A 26,284-nucleotide genomic window follows, 5' to 3' on the forward strand; every position below is an offset into this window, starting at 1 on the left:
GTGCGCCTTTGAATAACAATATAACCGACATCGTTTTGTATCTCTCATAGTCTTTGAAAATTCTCAACTATGTGGCTCTCAGTTACTCGGAACATTCGGCATGGACAAAGGCGACAAAATAAGGACATGAAATGGAGACTTGGTATCTGGAACTGCAAATCGCTAAATTTCGTTGGTGGCAACAGAGTGCTGCTCGATCAGTTACAACCCCGAAAGTTTGGTATCGTGGCACTGCAGGAGATGTGTGGCAAAGGCGAGAAGGTGTGGAGCATCCGTGTCAGCAAAGCCCAATTTTTCCAGAGCGGTGGAGCGACCAACGAGCTGGGAACGGGCTTCCTAGTGTAATCGCGTAATGGACTGGAAAGCGATCAATGAAAGTATGTGCGTGTTGAGGATAAAGGCCGTTTCTTCAACTACACCATCATAAAAGTGCACATTCATTGTCCACACGAAGGTAGACCCGAAGACGAGAAGGAAGCGTTGTATGCGCAGCTGAAGGTAACGTACGACAGCTGCTCACGACTGGACATCAAAATCGTCATCGGAGATATGAACGCCCAGGTTGGCAGGGAATGCATAGACCGGCGATCGGGCCCCATAGCCTGCACACCGACACGAACGACAACGACCGGCGATGCGTCCACTTTGCAGCTTTCCGAGATTTGGTGATCAGAAGCAATTTCTTTTTCTACAAAGATATCCACAAAGGCACCTGGAAATCATGTGACCAACGAACTTCGAATCAAATCGACCATATTCTCATCGAGGGCCTGTTTATCTCAAACATCACCAACGTACGCTCCCTACGGGGTGCGGATAACTACTCGGGCCATTACCTAGTAGCAGTACACGTGCGCTCAAAACTATCGATGGTTTATACCCCGCGACAAAGCCGCCCTTCTCGGTTAAACATTCGGTAGTTAAACAACCCGCCAGTTGTCGAAAACTACGCGCGCGTACTGGATGAAGCTCTGCCTTCTTCTGTGGAGCTAGATGCTTCGACCCTCGAAAATGGATGGAGTATGATACGCTCGACCGTCAACGAGGCCGCAACTACGGTGCTAGGTGTGGAAACCTCGAGTGTACGAAACGATTAGTTTGACGGGGAATGCTAACAAGCGATAGAGAGGAAAAACAGAGCTTAGAAAAACTGTCTAAGCATATCCACGAGAGAGAATTTGGCCAAGTATTGACGAGAGCGGAATGAGTTGACCATGATCCTGAGGAAGAAAAAGCGCCAGAAGGAGGACAGATATCGTGAGGAGCTGGAACAACTATTGCGGGCTAATGCCACGCGTAAGTTTTACAAGAAGGTGAACCAAACTCATAAGGGCTACACACCTAAACCTGACATGTGTAGGGACGAGGGAGGGGATCCAGTCGCAAACGAGCGCGAGGTGGTCGACAGGTGGAAGCAGTATTTCGATGAACACCTCAACGGCAATATAGCAATAGGAGACGCAACGGAAGTTAATCTCGGAGTGCCTACAAACGACAATTGCGTGCCGGCTCTCGATCTCGAAGAGATCCGACGAGAAATTCGTCAGCTGAAGAATAGGACTACCGGTCTGATTAGCGCTTTGTACATCGTCAGCTATGTGCGGCGTATGCTCCTTGATCGAAGCGTCTTGCGGAGGGAAAAATAGGCTCGATGAGAGAGTGCCATGCAGTCTTCAAAAATCCTGTAAAACATTCTTCTCAACAACAAACTAATTAGCAGAAATCATATTGTATGCAAACTTTTGAAAACCATTAGAAAGTTACTTGTGTTACATGAATACTTAGTAAAATAAATTAATTAATTAATTCGAAAGAAAATTCTGTAACATAAGCATTAAATATATTGCTTAAACAAATGATTTTCTGCATAACTTGGCCTCCCTCGAGAGGCGAGTGAACCTCTTAGGTTTAAAACTTCTCTAATAAAAAAATGGCTAAGTCACTGTCCACAACTAAGGTTACATGCATTTTACTGCCTTTTTATGTTTAATACACAAAAAATCACTTTTTCGGGTAGTTTTTTCGAACACATTTCATACAAAATATTTTATAAGCTGTATTTTGATTGTTGTTTCCTCAAAAGTTAGCATACAATCAGATGAGACATTGGTAGTAACTTGGTAGTCCTAGTTTAATAAACACGTTAAAAATGGTGTGTGTTTCACAACCGGGGACAATCCCCTGCACACATACATTATATATAGATTTATGGGCTCCCATACAAATGAAATTCAAATGTCCTCATGTCTCGAGAACAAATCAAGTAAATGGAACCAAATTTGGCATGTAGAGGATTTTGGACGCATAAATTTTTTATGGTGGTTTGAAATCCCTACACTCAAAATAATCCACACGGCCTTTCCACGTAAAAAATCACGTAACTTTCTCTACTGGGATTTACGTGACTTTCAGGTGATTGTGGTGAGCTGGTTGGACTACCTGAAAATCACGTAAATAGTACAGGAAAAGCTGGATGGAAAATAATCACATAACTTTTCAGGTAACTTCGACGTGAAATATATTTTGAGTGTATCTCATCTGTAAAGGGGGGGGGGGCTTCCATACAAATGAATCTCACTGTGTTATTACTGTGGCGCTGGAGTTTTACTACAGATTGAATCAGGCTATTATATTATTTGAGATTATAGCTGAAAGGTAATACATTATTTCCTTCACTTATTTCCTTGATAATTTCATTCATACCAGAGAGAGTCAAGTTGAATCGTTTATTCATTTAATCAATTATTGAGCATCAAAAATCAAACATCACAGTAAAAAAATAATGCAATCCATTCACCTTAGTCACAAAGCGTAAATGCACCACATAAAATTTCAAACTTGAACATAAATCTGTATGCATTTACATGTTTATTATATTACTTATTCAATATTTATTTCTTCCAAACAGAGAAACTTGGGAAAAAGTCAACATTGTTGAAAATCCAAATGGAACTATAAGCTATAATCAGAAAAGGATATATATTTTCGATGAGGATCAATCTGGTGGACTCGAAGATGACGTGGTGATCGTGCCAAATATTCCTATGCTTAGTGCAACATCTCAAAGTAAACATGCAGCTAGGTACAGTAGCTCAATATCTGTAATATTGGAAATTTGCATACGAAAAAATTTTTTTTTTTGTTTTGAAGATTTCTCCGGCTTGCTATGGCTAGCATCATGGATATTTTAAAAATCAAACCTTTCGTTGAGGTTTCCGTTGGGCAACTGCTCTGGGGATATGAAGATCCATTATTAAAACTTGCGAAAGACGTTGTGCCTAAAGAACAAAAATTACCTTATGAAGAGTTTGGACTTATGTATGGAAAGAATAGTACATCAAAGGTATTGTTTCCTCTAATTTTCCTATTGATATGTGTTACATTCTTATATTTATAGGATACAGTAACTATTTGGTCAGGAGTTGACGACATTACTAAATACGGTATAATTGACAAGTACAACGGAAAATCTCATCAAACCCACTGGGTCACTGAACAATGCAATCGTCTAAATGGCACAGATGGATCCATCTTTCCACCACACATAAGTAAGAACACCACACTTTTCGTATATGAAAAGGATCTCTGCCGATTACTACCGCTGTCTTTTGAAAAAGAAGTTGTCGTCAAAAATGGAGTTCAGGGATATCGATTCACTCCATCACCGACTGTATTTGCCTCCGTTGATATAAACAAGGAAAATATGTGCTTCTGCCCGGCAGGACCACCTTGTGCGCCCAACGGACTATTCAATGTTTCGTTATGTCAATACGGTAAGTTATTGCATCTTCATTCATTATCTCATCATAAGTAATTGTATTGTAACACTCAGATTAGACTGAAGTGACAAGATTTTTTTTTGGATGAAAGCGGGACATATTGAATGGCTTATTTGCTAAATAGGCTCGGTTGTAAAGATGGGATCATTTAGAAATTGGGTACTTCATTTTGGCGATAGCGGCGCTCCCAGTGGGCGTTGATGCTAGATTTTGGTAGCGTTGTGTTATTTGTAAACAGTTCTGCTCGGTATATTTTTTTCGCAGTTCAAAGGTAACGTGGTTTCGAGATATTCATCATGCAAGAGGAGAAATGAAAGTAATTGTGTGGAATCCATCAGCGGTAGCTCGGAAGCTGGCGGGACTGACGGATTATCTTAAATGAGCTGTGGTGTGAGTAATTGAGGGCTGCAAGGAAACTCTCAGGGCCAGACGTTGGAGTAGAACACTTGATCGTCAACTGCGGTTGAAGGTCATTCGGAAAGTCCAGGTTGATCTCAGCATCACGGATAATACTTTGGCGAAAAAACTGAATGATGACCGCTGTACTGTATGCCGAATCCGTCTCGAAATGGCTACAAGTGTTACCCAGTAAGTGGGGAGCCCAACAGAAGCCTCAAACAATAAACAAAGGCTAGAATCCGGTCTCGTGGGGTCTTTGGGGATGGGTTCGTGATAAAAGGTTATGACTTGGCAAGGGATCTGCTTGATTGGCATCCGTGTGAAAAATAACGTTTTGTGACGAATAAGAATTCGGACATACACAAGGGTAGGTGTCTCACCAGGCGGATTTTGCCCTTCATTAAGTCCCATAATAGCCTACCGTAGTTTCAGCATGCATGCTACAATGGATAATGGACTTCAGTTCATCTCAAAGGAGCTGAGTGCATCAAATTATCCCCGGATTTGTCCAGTGTTGAAATACTGGGGGCTAATGAAGCGAAAACTGAAGATAAAGAGAACAGTCACCAGCGGCATTGGTCAGATGACGAGTTCGAGGTGTCGGCTGGCCGGGGCCGTGACTGATGAAAGTGTGCACCGGCTGACGAGCGGTGTCAGTAGTAGGTTTTTTCATGCCATGTAACATAATTTCCTATGTTTCATCCTTAGAAACTGTTTTAAGTAAAAACTTAGTCAATGCGGGACACTTTCCGGGACAAGCCTTCCAAATCCGGGACAGTCCCGCATAATCCGGTACGTCTGGTCAGCCTAATTAGACTTAGTAGTGTTTCAGTAAAAAGATATTGTTTTCAAATTTCATTGTTTTGTTTTTGCGAAACCATAGTACAGGCGCGTACTGGCTCACCGGGCATTTGCCTAGTGGGCCCCGACCAAACATGTAGCCGTCACAAGAGAAAGTACATTTTTAAACTTTAAGTAACACACTTATAAATAACATTTGGGTCTACCTATACATTGAATTGTAAAATTTTTGTTTTGGTATTATCTCCCGCAATAATTTAAAAAATTTAAACCCTTCATTCAAAAATACGCAATACAAGTACGAGTTTTTATTTATTGAATTCCGAAAGGTAAGATTTTTACTGATACGTTTTACTGCAAGGTGTCAAAAAGCTTGCGACGCTCCAGTCAAACTTTTTGAACATAAAACTGTTGCAATCGTGAAAAATTCGTTGATTGATGGTAATTCTTCTATTTTTGATACATTTATATGCAATTTTCTCACTTCAAAAATGGTCTCGATTTTACTACCTATTTCGAATTTGGCAACATAGGCGACATACATTTGTTGTCAAGATCGAAATCATACTGTAAAAGGTACTGGATAAAATTAGACTTAGTAATTCTACTAGGTTTACGTTAGAAACTATGTTTTATGCAACATTGTTCACGTTATTCCAGATAACGGTAATATCTCAATTTATATTCAAAAACTATTCTTTTATCGTATTCTGAAAATTGCTGTGTAAATTGCAAATCGAAATCAATTGATTTTTTGTGAAAATCTAAAAGCGCGTTAGCAGCCATATTGCAGTTATATTTGTTTACTTTTTCTATGGGAACAAAATTTATATTTTTCCAGTAATTTAGCTAATATTTTGCCTAAGTGTTGCATACCCGATCAAGAGGACCTAACAAAATTATAACACATCTTGTTATTTTGTTATCAAATTTTCTAACAACGGTTGTTATTAATTAGATATATTATAACAACCGTTGCTATAAATTAGCGTTCGTAAGTGGTTAAAATATCAAAAATTATAACTAAACTGCCTATAATTAATACCTGATTCATAACAAACCCTGTAATGATTTTATCTTAATTGTAACACATTGTGTTAAAGGTTAATTGTCCACATTTCAAGTTACTCCAAAAATAACACAGCAAATAAGGATAGATTAGCAAGTATTAGTAACTGTGAAGTGGGGGGGATTCTTAGTGGAATCTGAATAGCTCATCCATAACTAAATGTGCTACTTGTATCTGAATCTGTTACAAACTTGAAATTGCATCCTAATTAGTTTTTTTTTATTTGTAACACAATATGTTAAAAATATCAAAACGTGTTATAAAACAGATATAATGTTGTTATGGCCTCCTGATCGGGTATACCTATACAATGAATATATATTAAAATATTGGCAATATACCCATCATTACGAAATTCACATTTTCTTAAAGTCAGAAAATTTAAAAAAAGTGTCAAAAGAAGCCCCGCACGACGGTATCTGTGTTTTTTAAATTCGCTCTTGATGATGGTTTGGAAAACACACAATTATGATTACGTGTACTTATTCTAGCAACTAAACAGCTGTGAATATGATGTCACAGAACAATTTTACTTGTTTTCCTCACGGAAGAACACAAAAATTCTCTTTTGATATGAAAATATAAATCAATTTTCATTCACTAGCAATCTGCAGCATTTTGCTTTTTATTTCAGCATATGGTGCTACCAAGATGTGATGCAGTTGCCCCTGAAACTCTTCTATCGTGTTAACATAGCTAGTATTTGAGTGACAACCACTTGCTTCTGGTGCTAATGTATATGTACGATAATGATTCAATGATACACTAGCGCCAGCAGCAAGCTGTTGTCACTGTAAAACTAGTTATCTTCAATCAGCCGGTGTCTAGGCAATGCCGACATGTTATCCATCGCTCTCTTTTGATCTGTTTTTAAAGCATCTAATCCCTGTGCAGGCTACTTCGACCGCTTAATGGGCTGGAAATACCCTCCCGTACACTACTAGGTAGGATTGGGCAAAATTCCCGAAAGTATCGATAATTGAATATAAATATCAAATCCGCCGCTTTATCGATACTGTCGATATATTGTTCGTGAAGCATCGATATTAGATTTATCGATACTATTTAAGCCGGCATTCTAGGATTAGGAAATGCTCCACAAAAAGTCAGAGGGGTTGTATACAAGACCCGACCGCATATATAGGTGACGCAGGACTACGTAAGTCTCTTTATAGTGATAGTAGCATGTATTCATGCTTGTAATCATTCGATTCTTCATGTATACATGCTATATGCAATATATGGAGTAAGGCGGGGCATAAGTGCGATGTTTGAAGTTGTCATCAATTTTCGCGAGATATAAAGAAGGACAACAACAAAATACATTTTATAGTGATGCAGCTACTCAATGTCTTTACATTCAACTATAAGTCATCTGGAACAATAGTGTTATTGAAAATAAATTCTTCATTTTTCTGATCAAGTGCCGATTCGCATTTTTACCCCACTAGCGGGGTTAAAATGCGAATATCGCGGGGCAAAAATGCGAAGCTCTAATCCATGATATTAGCACAGCAGTAGCTAACAAAACCATATTATCTTCAATCTGCGGTATGTTTCGATAAGGAATATTCTCAATTTACACCTTTCCTATTTTGCGCTGGTGTATTGCAGCCTCCGACAGATCGAAACTTTCCGAAACGTTTGTTTTTTGTTTCATCAGCGGAAAAACATTGTTTTCCTTCGATCAACATCTGTAGAGCACACTGTTTTCTGCAGATCTTCCATTTCTAATATCTGTAATATAGTGCCAAAAGCTGTATATAATCAGCTATACATTTTTGCCTCGTCCATGAATCGCAATTTTGCCCCGTCCGTGAATCGCACTTTTACCCCGCTAGGCGCTTGACGGGGTTTGATTAAATTATGGAAAAGCGAAATATATTTTGTAAATTCTTCTCACCGCAATTTCAAGAGAAATATCTGAGTAATGTACAACGCTGCTATAATTTGTCAACAAGTAATATTCTCCTTTTGATATCGTATTTGCCGTATAACGAAATATTACAAAAAAACCGTTCTAAAATAACATTTACCCATAACTCAGCAACTATGCTTCGTAAACAACAAATGTTTATGATAGATTTAAGCTGTCAAAGTACTCACCCATCCATGCCAATGTAGTCAATTTACTCGGAATCCGCACTGATAAATTATTGAATCGCACTTTTGCCCTCATCGCACTTTTACCCCTCCTTACTCTATACATGCTACATGCGTTGTATGTAACATTTATCCAAGTAGTAACATTGCATACGTTCAGTTCTCAAAAGCTTGTGCATTTGAAAACAATTTAAAAAAATCAAGAACACAAACTATTGCTTTCCTGCTACCTTACTGAAATTAGAGATTGTTTTTATTACCCATGGTTCCCCACGTTGAAGGGATTTTACCAATTCAATCCTATTTTATCAACAGCACATCTTTTCACTACACTTCTAATGAAACGGCAAGCATGCGTATTCATACAGAGTCGTATTATAACCGAACACTACAGCTGTAGCACACAACACAGTTTTTCAACACAGATATCAAATTCGCCGAAGTTTAATTGTCTCGCAGTAAAAAATTTGCGATCTGTTGGGACGAACTTGTGATTTTTTCTGGCACACTTCCCTAACACAGACATCAAATTTGACTAGGTTTAATCGCGTTCGTAAGAAATCTGTTGGCACGAGCAGGCTTTGTCACTCTTTCTGGCGTACTTCCCAAGCAAGGACAACAAAATGGTTTAGGTTTAACCGCGGTGTTAAGAAATCTTGTTTAAATGAGGAAACTTTGTCACTTGTTTTGGCTTACTTCCCAAGCACAGATATCAAATTGGTATAGGTTTAGATCATCGCAAAGAATCTTCCAACCAATCACGAAACGAGAATTCTGGTAAAACATAGGTTCATTATTTTCAATTTTTCAATAGTTCAACATTAAGAATTCATACTTTTCTTCATTTGGGTTAATTCTTAGAGGATTTTCCGATCGATTGGTGTAAGAATATTGAAAATCGATCGGAAAATCGCTGAGCTATTAGCGCACAAAACCTTTCATTTTTCGTAACGCTCGCATTTTTCGATATTTTGGAATGACACCCTATCTCAAAACTTGCCGTAAGACGTAGTCCTACGTCAAAAAAGGGATTCATATAAAAATTAATTACTAAAAATCATGTTGAGCAAAGAGAGTGCCTCCAAAATACGCACGCAACACATCACTCGCTCCAGTGCAGCTCTATTTCGGACACGTCGCTTTGTACGGAAAACCGCACCACCTACCACAGCTGTTCGCGACCGACTGAATCGTATGCTGCCCCAGAATCCACAAAAATATGGTGGGTTGTATTGCCTACCCTACGAACTCTCCTGCCACCGGTGATAGACGAGACAACAAAATCTGTTGGTGGCTTTGACCAGCGTTATGCTGCGGTTATTACAGCAATCTATCCGATCGCACTTTCTGTAGATCCCACACCTCTACGGAGCTTTCCGTGCACCCCAACAAGGTATGACACCAACAACCCTTATGCAAGAATGACTAAAAGAGAAGGGTTACAAGAGAAAAATCACTCGTCAGCAAGTACACAAGCAATGCGGTTAGTGTCATATTTTGTTGGGATGCATGGAAAGCTCCGAGGTAGCAAAGATATATATTTTTGGATAGAACTAAATGTAAACTCAATTATCTGAACAATTTTAGGTGAAATTAAAGCAAAATTGCAATTGTGTGGTACATACATATTGTACCGGGATGTTGAATCTAAACATACTGTCGAGAATTGTAAGCGGTGGGCACCATACAATTGTCCTCGCGCTATCGAAACAATCAGCAAATTTAAGCGCTGCTGTCCGAATACTTTTTTGGTTGACTGTATCTGTCAAATGGAAGAGCTTGCAAACATAAACACAGCTGATCCGCAGCCAACCGCACCGACTACGAACATCCCGAAATATGGTTTATTTTCTTTATCAAGACATTCCGATTCATCTAAGATTTGCAGCAGCAACTGAATAATGCATAGGATCAATAGGATGACTAATTATTCCGTTTGCATTGAAGGCGAGTTTTTGATTGCTGGTCAGCTGTTAGTTTGTTTACTTTCTCTAAGCTTATCGATGCGGTAAAAGCAGAAAGCTCTTTAAAAGCTCATTAAAACTTTGAGACCGTGGTGCTGTTTTTTCGGAAAGCGCTAGTGCAACGAAATTTGTGCGCAACCAAATATCTATAATAACTAATTCCAGATTATACGTTTTATGAACCCGTAATGATCTATGATCCGTTGAATTTATTTTCCATTAGCAATTATGGTTTGCTGAGCGTTTGTTGATATATAGCGGGTCGATAAATGGAATGACAAGTTTTAGGAAGTTATTACTTAGGAGGCCAAGTTATTATGCAGAAAACCATTTGTTTCAGAAATATATTTATTGCTTATGTTACAGAATTTTCTTTCGAATTAATTAATTAATTTATTTAACTAAGTATTTATGTAACACAACTTAGTTTCTAATGGTTTTCAAAAGTTTGCGTATAATATGATTTCTGCTAATTAGTTTGCTATTGAGAAGGATGTTTTACAGGATTTTTAAAGACTGTATAGCTTCGAGCATCGAAGCTGGCACCCTCCAGAGATTTTTCCCATTGGAATTTAGGATCCGGGAAAAAAATCTGTGTAGGGTCGTTTGGGGTGATTTAGACACCTGGGGTAAAATGGACAGGTGTTTTATCTCGGAAAGTAGCAGTTTCTCTGCATTCACATTATTCTCAACTTCTTCCTTACCTTTTTACACCATTATTAACGTAAAAAAATTGGGCTTAACTTTGACAGGTGTTGCCAAATGTAAATGTAAACAAAACAACTGCCTAAAACGACACCAAATGTAATTTTGATGCTCTCGGTTTTAAGGTTTTCCCAGTGATTTAACAAACTTTTCAAGTTGTGCAGTGCAGGTCTGTTTGGTTACATAAGAGAAACTGTTTGATAGAAAATTATAGCTAGATTGTATAAAAATAAATCCAATTTTTTAAACTCATATTGTTGTATGCTGTGTGGGGAGAAATGGACAGTTTTTTGGGGTGAAATGGTCCAGTTGATTTTAAACCATTTCTTCGGTCTCATTAATTCTAGATACCGTAAAAGTACAAAAAAGATGTGCATGTGATGTTAAAACAAGAATCCACCGAAAAGATCATTATAGACAATCAAGAATGGATTTTGAGTATTTGCAATCAATGACGTATGATCGCCAAAGGGAACATTCGCAACAAAAGTCAGGAATTTTAATAATCGGGTTTCGATGTGTTTGAGAACAAACTGAATGAAATATTTCTCTGGTCATTTTCCCTCATACTCAAATTCATATTGTAAATGGTGATTTTTGAGGCACTCGGGGCTAATCCCTGAATGTCCATGGTTATGCAAAATGCAATGTCACATTCATTTTGTTATCGTAACTATTTTATCCTAATCGATATGTCGAACTGCCATTATATCTTCAGCTTTAGGTTTGACCACCCTCTCTGAGCCACCAGGAACTAATGCAGGAGCAGTTGCATGTGGCAAATGTTGAATAAGACTTTAAATAAGATCTAGATTCATCGAAGTATGGTTTTGTTTACTTGCGAAAAAACTAAAGTGATATTAGTATAACTTATGAACTGGCTCTTCCACTCAGATAGATAGAATTGAGCTCGAAACACTATTACTAGTTAATATGTGTTCCTAAGTTATTTGCTATGAGCCTCAGTGTGGTATTTCGTTAGAAAAAACCGTTTTTTTACACATTGTCCATTTCACCCCAATGGGTGTCCATATCACCCCAAACAAAATTTTTATGCCAAAAAATCATTATTTTGATTTTAACCTATTTTAGCAAAACAAAGCTAGATACAATTGTTAAACTCCGCTGGTAAACAGAAAACAAGTAAAACTCAGTATATGTACAAGTAAAACTCAGTATTCAACTTTTTTGAGTTTTGATGCATAAGTTTTGGGATAATAGGTGATTTGCTTAGGGTTTCCAAATGCCCCCAAATTACCCTATATGTTCTCACTGCGTGGATGTTTTGCCTTTCTATTATATAAATATACAGTATAAAGGTATAGAAATCACTCGGAAAACCGGAAATGGAAAGAAGGTCCTGCGGGCCGAATGTCATATACCATTCGACTCAGTTTTGAAAACTGAGCATTTTCTGTGTGTGTGTGTGTGTGTGTGTGTGTGTGTGTGTGTGTGTGTGTGTGTGTGTGTGTGTGTGTGTGTGTGTGTGTGTGTGTGTGTGTGTGTGTGTGTGTGTGTGTGTGTGTGTGTGTGTGTGTGTGTGTGTGTGTGTGTGTGTGTGTGTGTGTGTGTGTGTGTGTGTGTGTGTGTGTGTGTGTGTGTGTGTGTGTATGTGTTTTTTTTTAGCGAGTAGGGAAATCTGCTATCAGACACCTCAGAAGACAACTCAGGGAGTGGGGTTTGGTATCCCGACCCCCCTACTGGGGCGTGAGGATCCAGACCCACTAAAACCCTACTCGAGTCTCCAGCCTCAATCCCCCCTGGAACCACCTTATCGGTATTACTTCAGGGAGGGGCTATTGTGCTTAACGCACACTCTTAGATAACTACTGGACTATGGTAGTTAGACTGTTTATTCGTCGTTGATCGGCTTTCCAGCGGTTTTGTAGCTCAAGTACGATCTGGGTAGCAGCCGCATTGACCGCACCCCAGACGTCCGAGCTAGAACACATCCTTTGGACTAAGTTATCCGGAGTAGTGTCCTGTCCGCTAACTGCCATCATGTTGCTTCTCACGCCCGCGAAACGAGGGCATATGAAGAAAGCATGTTCTGCAGTTTCCTCGACGTCCGTGCATTCCGGACACTCGGGGGACTCCGCATGCCCAAACTTGTGCAGATACTGTCTAAAACAACCATGCCCTGACAGAATCTGTGTCAGGTGGAAGTTGACTTCGCCATGGCGCCTGTTGACCCATCCGGATAGTTCCGGGATAAGTCGATGTGTCCACCGGCCTTTTGCGGAATCAGACCATGCCCGCTGCCATGTGATCATCGAGGCCGATCTTGTGGTACTCCGTATGCCTCTAGTTCCACGTTGGTTGAAGCACTCTACGTCCTCGCTGATGATGATACCAATAGGCATCATACCCGCTAAGACGCAGATTGCGTCATGTGAAACTGTGCGATACGCACTCGCCACTCTTAAGCACATGAGACGATAGGTGCTTTCCAGCTTGGCTAGATAGCTTTTGGTACCTAACGCCGATGACCACACCGGCCCGCCATACCTGAGTATGGACTGGACCACGTTGGCTAAAACCCTTCGCTTGCTGCCATATACCGCAGAGCTATTAGACATCATACGAGACAATGCCGAAATAGCTGTGGAAGCCTTCTTGCAGGCATAGTCGACGTGGCTCCCGAACTTGAGCTTGTCGTCGACCATGACTCCAAGGAGTTTTAAGGACCGCGTTGACGAAATAGTGCAGTCCCCGACGCTGATATTTGCTTGCTGCACCGACTTGCGGTTGTTCACCACAATAACCTCCGTTTTATGATGCGCTAGGTCCAGTTTCCTGGATCGCATCCAATCTTCAACAATGCTTATAGAGTGGGCAGCCGTCAACTCAACCTCTCTGATAGATTCGCCGTAGACTTCCAAGGTGATATCGTCCGCAAAGCCGACAATCACCACCCCTACCGGGAGCTTTAGCTTCAACACCTCGTCATACATGACGTTCCACAACACCGGGCCCAGTATGGAACCTTGCGGAACCCCTGATGTGATTGGAATGCATTTCTGACCCTCCTCCGTGTTGTAGCATAGCACACGATTCTGAAAATAATTTTCCAGAATTCTGTACAGCGACACCGGCACTTGGACGCTCCGAAGCGAGCTGGCTATGGAGTCCCAGCTAGCGCTATTAAACGCATTTCTCACGTCGAGCGTGACAACTGCGCAATAACGAATACCTGTCCTCTTGGGCTGGATTGCCACCTTAGCTGTCTTAGTGACAGACAATATGGCATCCACCGTAGATTTGCCTTTTCGGAAGCCGAATTGGTTTCTTGACAGACCGTTTGTACCCTCCGTGTACTGTACGAGTCTGTTAAGGATAACCCTCTCCAGCACCTTGCCGGCAGTATCGAGTAGACAGATCAGCCTATATGACGAGGGGACACCCGGAGGTTTTCCCGGCTTCGGCAATAGGACCAGGTTCTGTCGCTTCCATCTGTCCGGGAAGTGGCCAGCTTCCAGGCATCTATTCATTACTGCCCCGAATAATTCGGGAGCCTCCAGAATTGCCGCTTTAATGTCCATATTCGGGATACCGTCTGGCCCCGGTGCCTTGCTCACCTTTAGGGATTTAGCGATATCGATGAGTTCCTCGTTCGTAACCGTCACTTCCTCCCCGACTTCCAAACCGCCGTCGCCCACGTTACTTTGGATGTTCGGCTGGGAGGCCGACCATCCTACGCTATGGTCTGAGATACTGGAACGTCGGCCGTGGGACGACTAAGCGGCCTGGGGCCAGGGCCTTGGCTCGTAACGCGGAAAGAGGCCCTCGATGATTCGCTCCAGCATCTCTGGTGATTGCTCAGCGGGCGCCATCACGCCCTTGGTCTTTGCCATTACGACCCAGTAGGCATCACCCCACGGGTTCGCATTGGCACTAGCACATAACCTTTCAAAGCAGTCTCGTTTACTAGCTTTTATCCCACTCTTAAGCGCTGCGCCTGCAGCAACAAGTGCTACTCGACATTCAACCCTGCCTTCGTCCGAACGAGCTCTTTGCATAATTCTCCTCGCACGAAAGCAGGCTCCGCGGAGTTCCGCAATTTCATCTGTCCACCAGTAAGCCGGTGACCTGCCATACCTAGGTCGACCTTTCCTAGGCATGGTAGCGTCACACGATCGCGACAGTACCTCAACCAAATGATCAGCGTTCGGATCGGGCATACCGCGATCACCGCACTCTCTCCGGATCGCTTCCACAAATACTTCGGGATCGAAGTATGATGTCTTCCATCCACGGGTGGTTGGAGTGTTGGCTCTACTCGCCACCTGCCGCCTCGTTATCTGACCGACACCATAGCGGACCGCCTGATGGTCACTGTGAGTGTAGCCATTGTCTACCCTCCAGTCTCCTATCAGACCAGGACTGCCAAATGTCACGTCGATGATAGACTCCGCACCGTTCCTACTGAAGGTACTTGTGGTGCCGACGTTGGCCAAATCTACGTTGAGCTTTGCCAGAGCCTCAAGCAGAATCCGACCCCTATGGTTCGTGCGACGACTTCCCCACTCTACCGCCCAAGCGTTTAAGTCTCCCGCCACAACCACCGGCCTTAGACCAGTCAGCACAACTGATACTCGGTCTACCATCCGCGTAAACTGCTCGATAGACCTCGGCGGAGCATAACAGCTGCAGTAGAACACTCCACACACTTTGGCAACCGCAAATCCCTCGTCTGCGGTTGACACAACCGCTTGAACCGGAAACCTGCTTGTCGTCCATATAGCCGCCGTCCCGGACCCATCCGGCACCCAGTTGCAATTTCCGGCAGGGACGCGATATGGGTCCGAGATGATGGCAACGTCCGTTGTCGACTCGGAAACTGCTTGGTGTAACAGCTGCTGAGCCGTGCTGCAGTGGTTCAGGTTGAGTTGTGTCACTTGCACTATGATCGTGGCTTGGTCGCCGGCACACCAGCCGGGCACCTTGGACCTCCCGTTACGTGCTTTGCGTCCCTTTTACCGGTACAGATCAAGCACTGGGGAGGCTCCGCGCAGTCCCTTGATTTATGGCCAGCACTGCCACATCTCCTGCACAATTGGCTCCTATCTGGCCCTTTGCAGTTCCAGGCCTTATGCCCGTGCTCGAAGCATCGGAAGCAAGCCTCCGATTGCTTCCGCACGCTTAGTGGGCATACCGACCACCCCACTTTTAGCCTAGCAGCTTTCAGGGCTTCATTTCCGTCCGCCAGCGGAAGTCGTATGGTGGCTACCTGCAGGCTTGCCATTTCCTCACTCATTGTGCAAAAAGTGCAACTTTTTTCATTCAACACAATGAGCAGAACTGCTACCACCAATAAGAAATGTATCCACACAATGAGAGACAGACCAAAAATAAAGAGAAATATAAACAAACTTTAGATTCTCATTGTGCACAATGAGAAACTTTCGAAATCGCTCGTACTGCAGCAAGCAACGGCACGGGAATTACATTGTTGCCATATCTATCATCCACCATCGTCATATGCAACATTTTTTGCACTGTTGCCGCTGCGAGGAGTCAAAACAGTTTTTTTGTGCCATATCATGGGCTGCCAAAAAGTGTATTAACACTTTGTTGCTCAGTTTATTCCTCAATGAGAAGAACAATGAGCAGGTTACTGAGTAATCGCAATCAGTAAAAAAGAGAAAAGTGCAAACAAAACGGAACAACATAAATCGCGACTGAGTAAAGTGCGAATTTTTCTCTTCTCTTTTTTTATTCTGAGGAGGAATCATCCCTGGCTACCTGGGTCCCGACAGGACCCTTACGCAGGCGAACCGCCTCGGTTGCCACCACCACTCCACTTTGCTCTTTGAGGGCCTGTACGACCTCACACACATCGGTGATCTCATCCAGGTTTTTAAGCTGGAGAGTCATTTCTGGTGTGAGAGCACGTACCTGCACTCCCTCCCCGAGCACTCCTTCCGCTATCGACTTGTATGCGGAACTCTTCTTGGTGGCGTCCTTCTTCAACTCAAGGATCATTTCGCCCGTGCGTGAGCGGCGGATGCTCCGCACGTCCGCGCCCCTGTCCTTGAGTAGGGCATCTCCTCTCATGGCCTTCAGAACCTCCGAGTATTTCGACCCGTCGGTTTTCAGGATAAGAGCGTCGCCCTTCTTCGCTCGCTTCCCTGTCGGTTTAGGTGAAGCTTTCTTTTTGGTGGAGCTTCTTCTTTTCTTCCGCTTGGCCGTGACCTCGATCCACGGGCCACCCGTCTTGGTGTTTCCCGCTGCTTGGTCGGTTGGCTCCACCAACTCGCTAGCCTGAGGGCTTTTACCGATCAGGCGTTTTTTTGGTCCACCAGGGGTGCCATCCCCCGGGGACTGTCTCAGACGCTTAGCAGATGCCTTACCGCTGTTGGTAGCGCTCTCCGTGGCTTCCAGGGCCACGTTGCGACACACCGTCAACGAGCAGGCATCCGTTTGTACCGACTTCGACGCCTTCACGGTCTTCACCTCTCCTACATGCGCCACGAGGTCGTTGTGCACTTTGGTCGCAGCACACAAGGTTCTCCGAAGCATGAGCAAGCTCTGCTTCAGGTCCTTGGAGAAATTGCCGCGACCAGACGTGAACTCGATGATTAAATCGAGCTGCTGTGACGCGGCTACCACTTTGGGTAGTTCCTCTCTATTCTTTCCCATCGCCTTGATTAGCGATGGGCCGTTCATCGCTGTGTCTGGCGTGGCAGGCGTACCGCTGCCCTTGCCACCCACACTAGCACTTCGGGTTGCATCCTTCTCCACCCTTGGTGGAGAACGCTGGATGCCTCCCCTCGCGAACGGGTTTTCCACCGTATCCGCACTTGCTGTAAATTTGTTTAGAAGACTCATTCTGATTCTAAAGGGTCCCCCTTCAAGCCGCTATCCAAACCCATTTGAAGTAGTCGCTTTAATGATCCCATGGCGATCTATGGAACAGGGAGAACCATGCGAGGGTTGGGGCAGCGCCTTATGGGCAACTGCACCTCAGAGCCAGATCGGCGTAAATCAGGAAAAAGCATCTGAACCTACTCCCGCCCGGTGGTCGCCGGTCGATAGATTTGGAACGTACTTGAAGGCCTGCCAGGTTTTACGGGACGGAGACACATGCACCGTTTGCCACCTCGCCGTTTCAAGTCGCTGTCACGTGACTTTACTAGGGGAGCTCGTCGCAAATGCCAGCCCTAAGTCGTGTTGTATATCGTGTCCGAATCATGTCCAATAACATAGCCGCCAGTTTACCGAAGTTGAAACCTTACTGGCATCGGCCCCAATGGGTCCCAACGGACCGTTCAGACACCTGGTAGACCAGAAGTTTAAGGTCTAGGTGTCCCTCTCTCCCTGTCTGTTTACAACCACGGGTCCAACCAGAGGGGAGTTTCTGGTTTTTCCCGGGACTTGGTTGTATTACCAGCTGGCACCACGAGGAGGTAGGGATAAGAGTTGCTATAACTGAAAGTGGTCAGGTTACACTGTTATAGCCATTCACCAGCCATGTGTGTATGTGTGTGTATGTGTGTATGTATGTGTATGTGTGTATGTGTGTATGTGTGTGTATGTGTGTATGTGTGTATGTGTGTATGTGTGTATGTGTGTATGTGTGTATGTGTGTGTATGTGTGTATGTGTGTATGTGTGTATGTGTGTATGTGTATGTGTGTATGTGTGTATGTGTGTATGTGTGTATGTGTGTATGTGTGTGTGTATGTGACGCTTTTAATCTCACTCACTTTTCTCGGATATGGCTGTACCGATTTTAATGTTCTTAGTGTCAAATGGAAGGTCTAAGTGTCCCATAGGTTGCTATTGAATTTCATATTGATTGGACTTTTAGTTCAAAAGTTATGTATAAAACCCGATTTAATCCACCTAGTGGTGAAAGGAACCTTTGTTATACGGTCTTACTTGCTATTTGAGATAGAAATCGACACGTCTTCGGAAAATAATTCATCTATTGGTTGTAGTTGCGTAGTGCGTTGGTTTACATAATATTTTTGAAAATTGAATAAGTTTACAAAATTTGAACAAAATAGGAACACTTTTAAATTTTGATGAAAAAAGGATCATGAAATTGCTGAGTAAGGATAAGTAAGTTGTTATTAATCTGAGTAAGTGCAAATAAAAGTAAGTTGTAAGAGGAAATCTTATCCTTTAGCATATACATTGTCTAGTAAAGGTCTAGTTTATAGGTTTTTGAACTATGCATAGTTTCCTGTAATGCCATTCTATTTGAATCACATCAATAGAGTTTTCTTGAATAATTTTCATCAATTTTTATTAACTCACGCTGTTGTATTTTATACAACACGTGTAGGTTTTTCAACGCCATATTGGTATAAAGTTACAAATCGTTGTTTAACTAACGTATATTCTTCAACAAACTTATTGTGAGCAAAATATCATAATTATTCAATGCATTAATAATTTAAATTGTTAGGAAAATTTATGCAGCAAAATTATCAGCAAATGTAAAATGTTTAAAATGTATCCGTCTGCTGATAGTCGAGTAATTCGGAGTCAAAATTAGGGTATTCTTTATAATCAAAGTTCTACAGTTCCTAAACAATCAAACATACAGGTATACTATTTTCAGAAAAGTTGTGTACTTTTACTATTTGTACAATTTTATAGTACATAAAAAAGTCATGCAACAATTACAAAAAGAGCAATAATAGAAAAACTGATTTTACAAATTCATATACAATAAATAAGATTTTTCTATCTTCGCTGCAGAGATAGAAGGTTACTGTCTTTAGCAAAATTTCTTGTAATAATATGCTCTATAACTTTGCAGAACACATCAATGTGTTATATTGACACTGAAGAAAACTATTTGTTTTATTTCACTTTTAGGGGGATTAATAAAAATTTAAATTCCATCAGACGATAGAGCTTCCAATTTCAAGAAACTCTTCCAAACGTTCGATAAACCTAAAACCAAGTTTTTCCAGTCAAAACTCTAGTGCACACGTTTTCTTTGGTTTGGGGCTATTGTGCGCGCGAGTAACTGTGTTACAAAAGTTGGCGCGAGTGTTCGACGGTTAATATATTTTAATCGGTAAAACCAATTCTTATGAAATTTTGCATATATATTCGTAGTCTCAAAACCTCTCGTTTAATATTAAAATAATTGAAATTAGGTAAATTATCTTGGTTAAAATCATTATAAATTATTGTAAATTTTGGTGTGCTGTATACGGTTGCTCATAACTTTCAAATTAAACGTCCAATCAAAAAACCATTCAATAGTGATCTATTAGGATATATTATCTTTCAAATGAGACTAATAGTGCATAAATCGGTTTGACCATCTCTAAGAAACAGGCGATAATTATTACCTTGTCAAAACAGGTTTTTTAAGCATAACTTTTAAACTACTTGTTTGTTTGATACTAAGATCGTTGAAATCGGTCATGTAGTTTTGAACAAACCCGTGTCACGTATTTTTCACATTTTTGCTTATAACTTTTAAACGAAACGTCGTGTCACGAAACAACTCAATAGTGATCTACTAGACAATAACACCTTTCAAACAAAAGTAATAGCGAACCATTCGGTTCAGCCATCTCTGAGAAACAGGCGATAGAAAAAATCATTACACACACACACACACACACACACACACACACACACACACACACACACACACACACACACACACACACACACACACACACACACACACACACACACACACACACACACACACACACACACACACACACACACACACACACACACACACACACACACACACACACACACACACACACACACACACACACACACACACACACACACACACACACACACACACACACACACACACACACACACACACACACACACACACACACACACACACACACACACACACACACACACACACACACACACACACACACACACACACACACACACACACACACACACACACACACACACACACACACACACACACACACACACACACACACACACACACACACACACACACACACACACACACACACACACACACACACACACACACACACACACACACACACACACACACACACACACACACACACACACACACACACACACACACACACACACACACACACACACACACACACACACACACACACACACACACACACACACACACACACACACACACACACACACACACACACACACACACACACACACACACACACACACACACACACACACAGACATTGCTCAAATCGGTTTGAGTTTGCTATACATTGCTCAAATTGGTATATGTGAGTTGGCCCTCCGGGCCTCGGATCAATTTCATGTTTTTCGACCAATAGTATAACAAAGGTAAAAATACGAAAAATATGGGACTTCATTATCAAAATTGATTGCATATGAAAGGGAAGCCTTGAAAATCCTTAACTTCCAAATTTCATGACGATTGGACTTGTAGTTTGAAAGTTACATAAAGAAATGTGAAAAAATAGTATTTAAAATGTAGTAATCTTCCCATTACGTTACGTTACGCTTTATGTGAACCAACCTTCCGATAGTTGTAAGTTACGATTAGCGTGTATGAGAATCCGTCTTCTGGCAACGCTTCCGAAATGTCAAAAATTAAGCGCGTGAATTCGCACGCAAATTCATTGTTACTTAGCCTCCGACCTAGTAGGACGTAATAAAACGTTTATCGTGTAACCGCGTGTTTTATTTTACACTACAACATCAGAAGTGGGATCTGATACCAAAATGGCGAATCGGCTGTGTGAAGGCGAATTGATAGACTGGCTACAGGAGCGGAATATCGTCCGGCATCTACGGGCTTTGTACAGGGCCCAGTTGCCGCTTTCTGATGAACATCAGGAAGAAGATCCCGAGCAAGACGAAGTAGATACCGACGAAAATGAGGTTATGCTCGACGAGGAGATCCGCGTTCTTAAGAAAAGAAAACTTATCGCCGACCTGCGTCGGGAACTAGCAGCTAGTGACGCGCTAGCCATTCGACCACCAGAATTTCAAGACGTTAAGTGCCTAGTATCAATGTTTGCGGGCAGTGAATCCCACATGCCTGAAAGGTGGCTAGAGGACTTCGAACGTGCCTGTGATTCGGTTAAGGGAGATGCCGAATTCCGCTTAAAGAGTATCCGCAGACTTATGGAACCAGGCACCGAAGCCGAAATGTTCCTACGCGTAGACCGGTCGGATACTTACGAAGAATTCCGTGCACAATTTCTGGCGTGCTTCGGTCACCCCGTTACTACGTCGGAAATAATCGACAAAATGAAGAGAACTACGTTCAGCAGCTGCAAAACTTCCGTTATGGGATATATTCTCAAAATGCAGGAGATCGCCTCGCGTGTCAATATTGATGAGGCACAGACTGTCCAGATGATCATCGACGGTTTTCAGGACCGCTCTGCCGATATACCTGTGTTGTATTCTGCTGACAACCTGACGAAATTGAAACAGCTGGCCAGAAGATACACACAACTCCGTGAAATACGTTCCAGTTCGGCTCGCACTACACCATCCGTTACAGCATCGGGACCGCCGAAGGTGAAGATAAAGTCCGAACCCAACAACGAATTACGCTGCTATAACTGTTCCGGAAAAGGACACATTTCCGCCCGCTGCACCGAACGCCGTCGTGAGCCAGGATCCTGTTTCCGATGCGGCTCATCACAACACATCTCTAAGCACTGCCCTCATCCGGCACCACGCAACCAAAACCAAGTGGCCCTAATCGACGACTTCCGGAGGGGTCAACTGGAGGAGGGCGCCGTCCAAAAATTGAACCAAGCTATTTCCGAGGTTAATCTGGTAAGCGTTGCTTTTTATTCTGAGAAAACAGTGCACTCATCAAACCTCCTCTCCCTCTCTGATACGGGCAGTCCGATCAATCTGGTTAAGCGCTCCGTAGTTCCCGACGAACTAATCGGTCCAGGGGAAAGCTATTCCGGGTTCCGGACCGTAGGAAATTTTCCGCTTTGTGCTTACGCTATCGTTCCGGCTTACGTTACTTACGCCGATCATTCCGAAAGACTGGACCTTTTCGTGGTATCCGACCATTTTATTACGTACCCTCTGTTATTAGGGAGGAGTTTCTTAAAAGCATTCGGAATCATTCTGTTTAATACCTGATTAAATAAATTAAAGATTGAAGTCAAAACCAACAATCAGATACAAATTTGTAACCAAATGCTGCATTGTGTCTCCGATTCACATTGAGAAGATTCGAGTCAGCCCCGAGTCATTGTTCCGACTGTTCCGTTAACCCTTACGGCGCTGATATAGACATTTCCCTTGAAGATTATCTTCCCGATATTTACGCCATCGAAACGAATGAAGATCTTCCTGTAAACCAAAACCTAGGCGTAGGTGAGCAAAGTGAGTTGTTATCCGTTATTAAGGAAAATTACTTAGACTTCCGGCATCCCAAAGAAGAATCACTCTTACGAAATGAGGTTAAATCTATCCTCTGAGGTTCCCGTTAGTTTTGCCCCGAGACGACTGTCGTACGCAGACCGAACTGAAGTTTATCGCCTGGTGGACGATTTGCTATCCGCCGGCATTATTAGAACCAGTAATTCGCCTTATGCTTTCCCAATCGTTTTAAGAACCAAAAAGTCCGGAGAACGACGAATGTGCGTTGATTACCGTGCTTTGACTAAAATAACTGTAGGTGACAGCTACCCCATTCCGCTTATCGATGATTGTTTAGAACGCTTAGAAGACAAGAAATATTTTTCGGTTCTGGACCTTAAGAATGGATTCCACCAAGTAAACATGGCTGCGGACTCCATCCAGTATACTGCATTTGTGACACCAAGTGGACAGTACGAGTATGTCAAAATGCCCTTCGGATTACGTAATGCACCAGCGGTATTTCAACGGTTCATAAATATGGTTCTGGAACCTTTTATTAAAGAAGGTAACGTCACAGTTTACATGGACGACGTCACCATATTAGGACGAGTTCTACGAAGACTCGCTGAGTTCCGTCTAGAGATTAAAATACCAAAATGCAAATTCTGTTTTACGCGAATAGACTTATTAGGATTTACGGTCGATGAGAAAGGGATACGACCAAACGATACGCATTTGGAAGCCATAAAGAAACTGCCATTTCAGACGCCAAGCAGTTGACAAAATATCTGGGACTGTTTTCGTACTTCCGTCATTTCGTTCCGTCATTCTCCACGATTTCGCAACCATTACGCAAGCTGTCACAATCTGGTAATAAATTTGACTTGACTGAAGTTTTTGGAGCGTCTTAGTAGAATACGAAACCTAAAAATAAAAATAAGAAAACTTATCCAATTTACACATTAAATTGGATAAGTTTTCTTATTTTTATTTATTTTTATTTTTAAATTTGACTTTACGGAAACTTGCAAAGAGACTTTTATAACATTACGCGATAAGTTGATGTCTTCTCCCGTGTTGGCGCTCTATAGTCCTTTGCGCGAAACTGAGTTACACTAGTTCCAGTGGCTTTGGCGACGCTAGTTCCGGTGGCTTTGGGGGAATATTGTTGCAGAAGCAAGACGACAACAAATTTCACCCCGTTGCTTACTTTTCGAAGCGGACAACTCCCGCCGAGTCATGCTACCACAGTTTTGAATTGGAAATCATTTATTCTCTACGAAAATTCCTTATCTACCTAGAGGGTATTCCGTTCAAAGTTATTACTGACTGCAACTCTCTGACGATGACGCTGAATCGGAAAAGTATAAATGCCAGGATAGCTCGATGAGCATTAGAATTGGAGAACTATCATTATACCATTCAACACCGCAATGGCAAGTTTATGAATCACGTTGATGCACTAAGCCGTCTCACTCGCGATTCTGGCGGGATTGTTTCTGCTATCAGTCCGGATGACATTGACTTCCGACTCCAGGCGGCACAGGGACGCGACTCGCTGATCCTTAAGCTTCAAGAAGAACTAGAACAGAAACCCGTTAGCAGGGAAAATTACGTCAAAAACTGTATCCGGTGCATCATGCATACCGATAACGCTGCTGATAGTGGTCGCTGCCTACATAGTATTCCGAAGAAGCCAATTCCGTTCGATACGATTCACATTGATCATTTCGGGCCCCTTCCGTCAATCGTATCCAAACGAAAACACATCTTAGTGGTCGTCGACGCTTTTACGAAATATGTGAAGTTATACGCAGTGAACTCTACAAGTACGAAAGAAGTATGTGCATGCTTGGACAAGTATTTCGAGTGTTATAGTCGACCACGAAGAATCGTCAGTGATCGAGGTACGTGTTTTACGTCGTTGGAGTTCGGTGCTTACTTACTGAAAAATAACATCGAGCACGTCAAGGTAGCCACTGCATCCCCACAAGCAAATGGGCAGGTTGAGAGAGTAAATCGAGTCCTTAAGTCAATGCTATCAATGCTTACGGAATCCGTGCAGCATTCGGACTGGTGTAAAATGCTAGGAAAGGTCGAATACGCCATGAACAATTCTGTGCACTCCAGTACGCAAGAAACCCCATCCATTCTTCTGTTCGGGGTTAGTTAGCGAGGACGCGAGGTCGACCGTCTATCAGAATATCTGGAAGAAATCAAGAATATCTGGAATTGATGATCAAATATTAAAAAGGGTTGAATGCGTTAACGATCTTGGTGTCACATTAGACCCGAAAATGGCGTTTGATCGGCATCGTGCGATGATAATTTCAAAAGCAACCCGCCAGCTGGGATTTATCGCCAAAATTGGACGAGATTTCAATGATCCACATTGTTTCAAAGCACTCTATTGCGCGTTAGTCCGTCCGATTCTTGAAAACGCTTGTCTGATTTGGACACCGCACCAGCTCTGTTGGAACCTTCGAATTGAACGAGTGCAAAGAAGGTTTATACGATTAGCTCTACGGAATCTGCCTTGGCGTGATCCAGATAACTTACCCCCATATCCTGAGCGCTGTCGTTTGCTTGGTCTCGATACACTTGAGTGTCGGCGTAAGGTGCAACAGGCGTTGTTCGTGGCCAAACTGCTGAATGGAGAGATTGACTGTCCAAAGTTGCTGTCGCTCCTAAACTTTCGAGCATCTCAAAGGACTCTGAGACCGACGTCACTGCTGACTAACAGATTTCACCGTACTGAATTTGGCCGCAATGAACCAGTGGCATCGTGTATAAAAACGTTCAACCAAGTAGAGGAGTATTTTGAATTCGGTGAACCGTTGAATAAGTTCAAGCGTTTGGTGACAATGCAATTGTCGTAGATTATTATTAGTGTTAATAGTACTTCATTTAGACTTTAAGTCAGATGGGTTGTAAAACAATAAATAAATAAATAAATAAATAAATAAAAGAAAGAAATGGTAAGGATGACGTTCGAGATTTGATGGATTTGCGGGACTCAGCCTTACGCAACATAGTGAGATCCCAGGACAAGAACTCCGCGGCGTTCTCTACGAAGCACAATCCACCGAATACGTTTTCCGCAGGAGAGTACGTCGTAATCCGGAACGTAGA

At 42.4% G+C, this 26,284-nt stretch overlaps 1 protein-coding gene across 3 annotated transcripts in view; it reads left to right on the forward strand.

The window, feature by feature from the left end:
* LOC128733593 (scavenger receptor class B member 1) overlaps positions 1 to 26,284 on the forward strand; it is a 193,904-nt gene that overhangs the window by 150,367 nt on the left and 17,253 nt on the right. For all 3 annotated transcript variants that reach the window (XM_053827302.1, XM_053827301.1, XM_053827300.1), the window contains 3 exons: positions 2,909 to 3,082; positions 3,151 to 3,343; positions 3,398 to 3,773. In XM_053827302.1, coding sequence (XP_053683277.1) covers positions 2,909 to 3,082; positions 3,151 to 3,343; positions 3,398 to 3,773 — 743 coding nt within the window. The remainder of the gene's footprint in view (positions 1 to 2,908; positions 3,083 to 3,150; positions 3,344 to 3,397; positions 3,774 to 26,284) is intronic.

This window comes from Sabethes cyaneus, chromosome 2 (genome assembly GCF_943734655.1).
Source record: "Sabethes cyaneus chromosome 2, idSabCyanKW18_F2, whole genome shotgun sequence".
NCBI lineage: Eukaryota > Metazoa > Arthropoda > Insecta > Diptera > Culicidae > Sabethes > Sabethes cyaneus.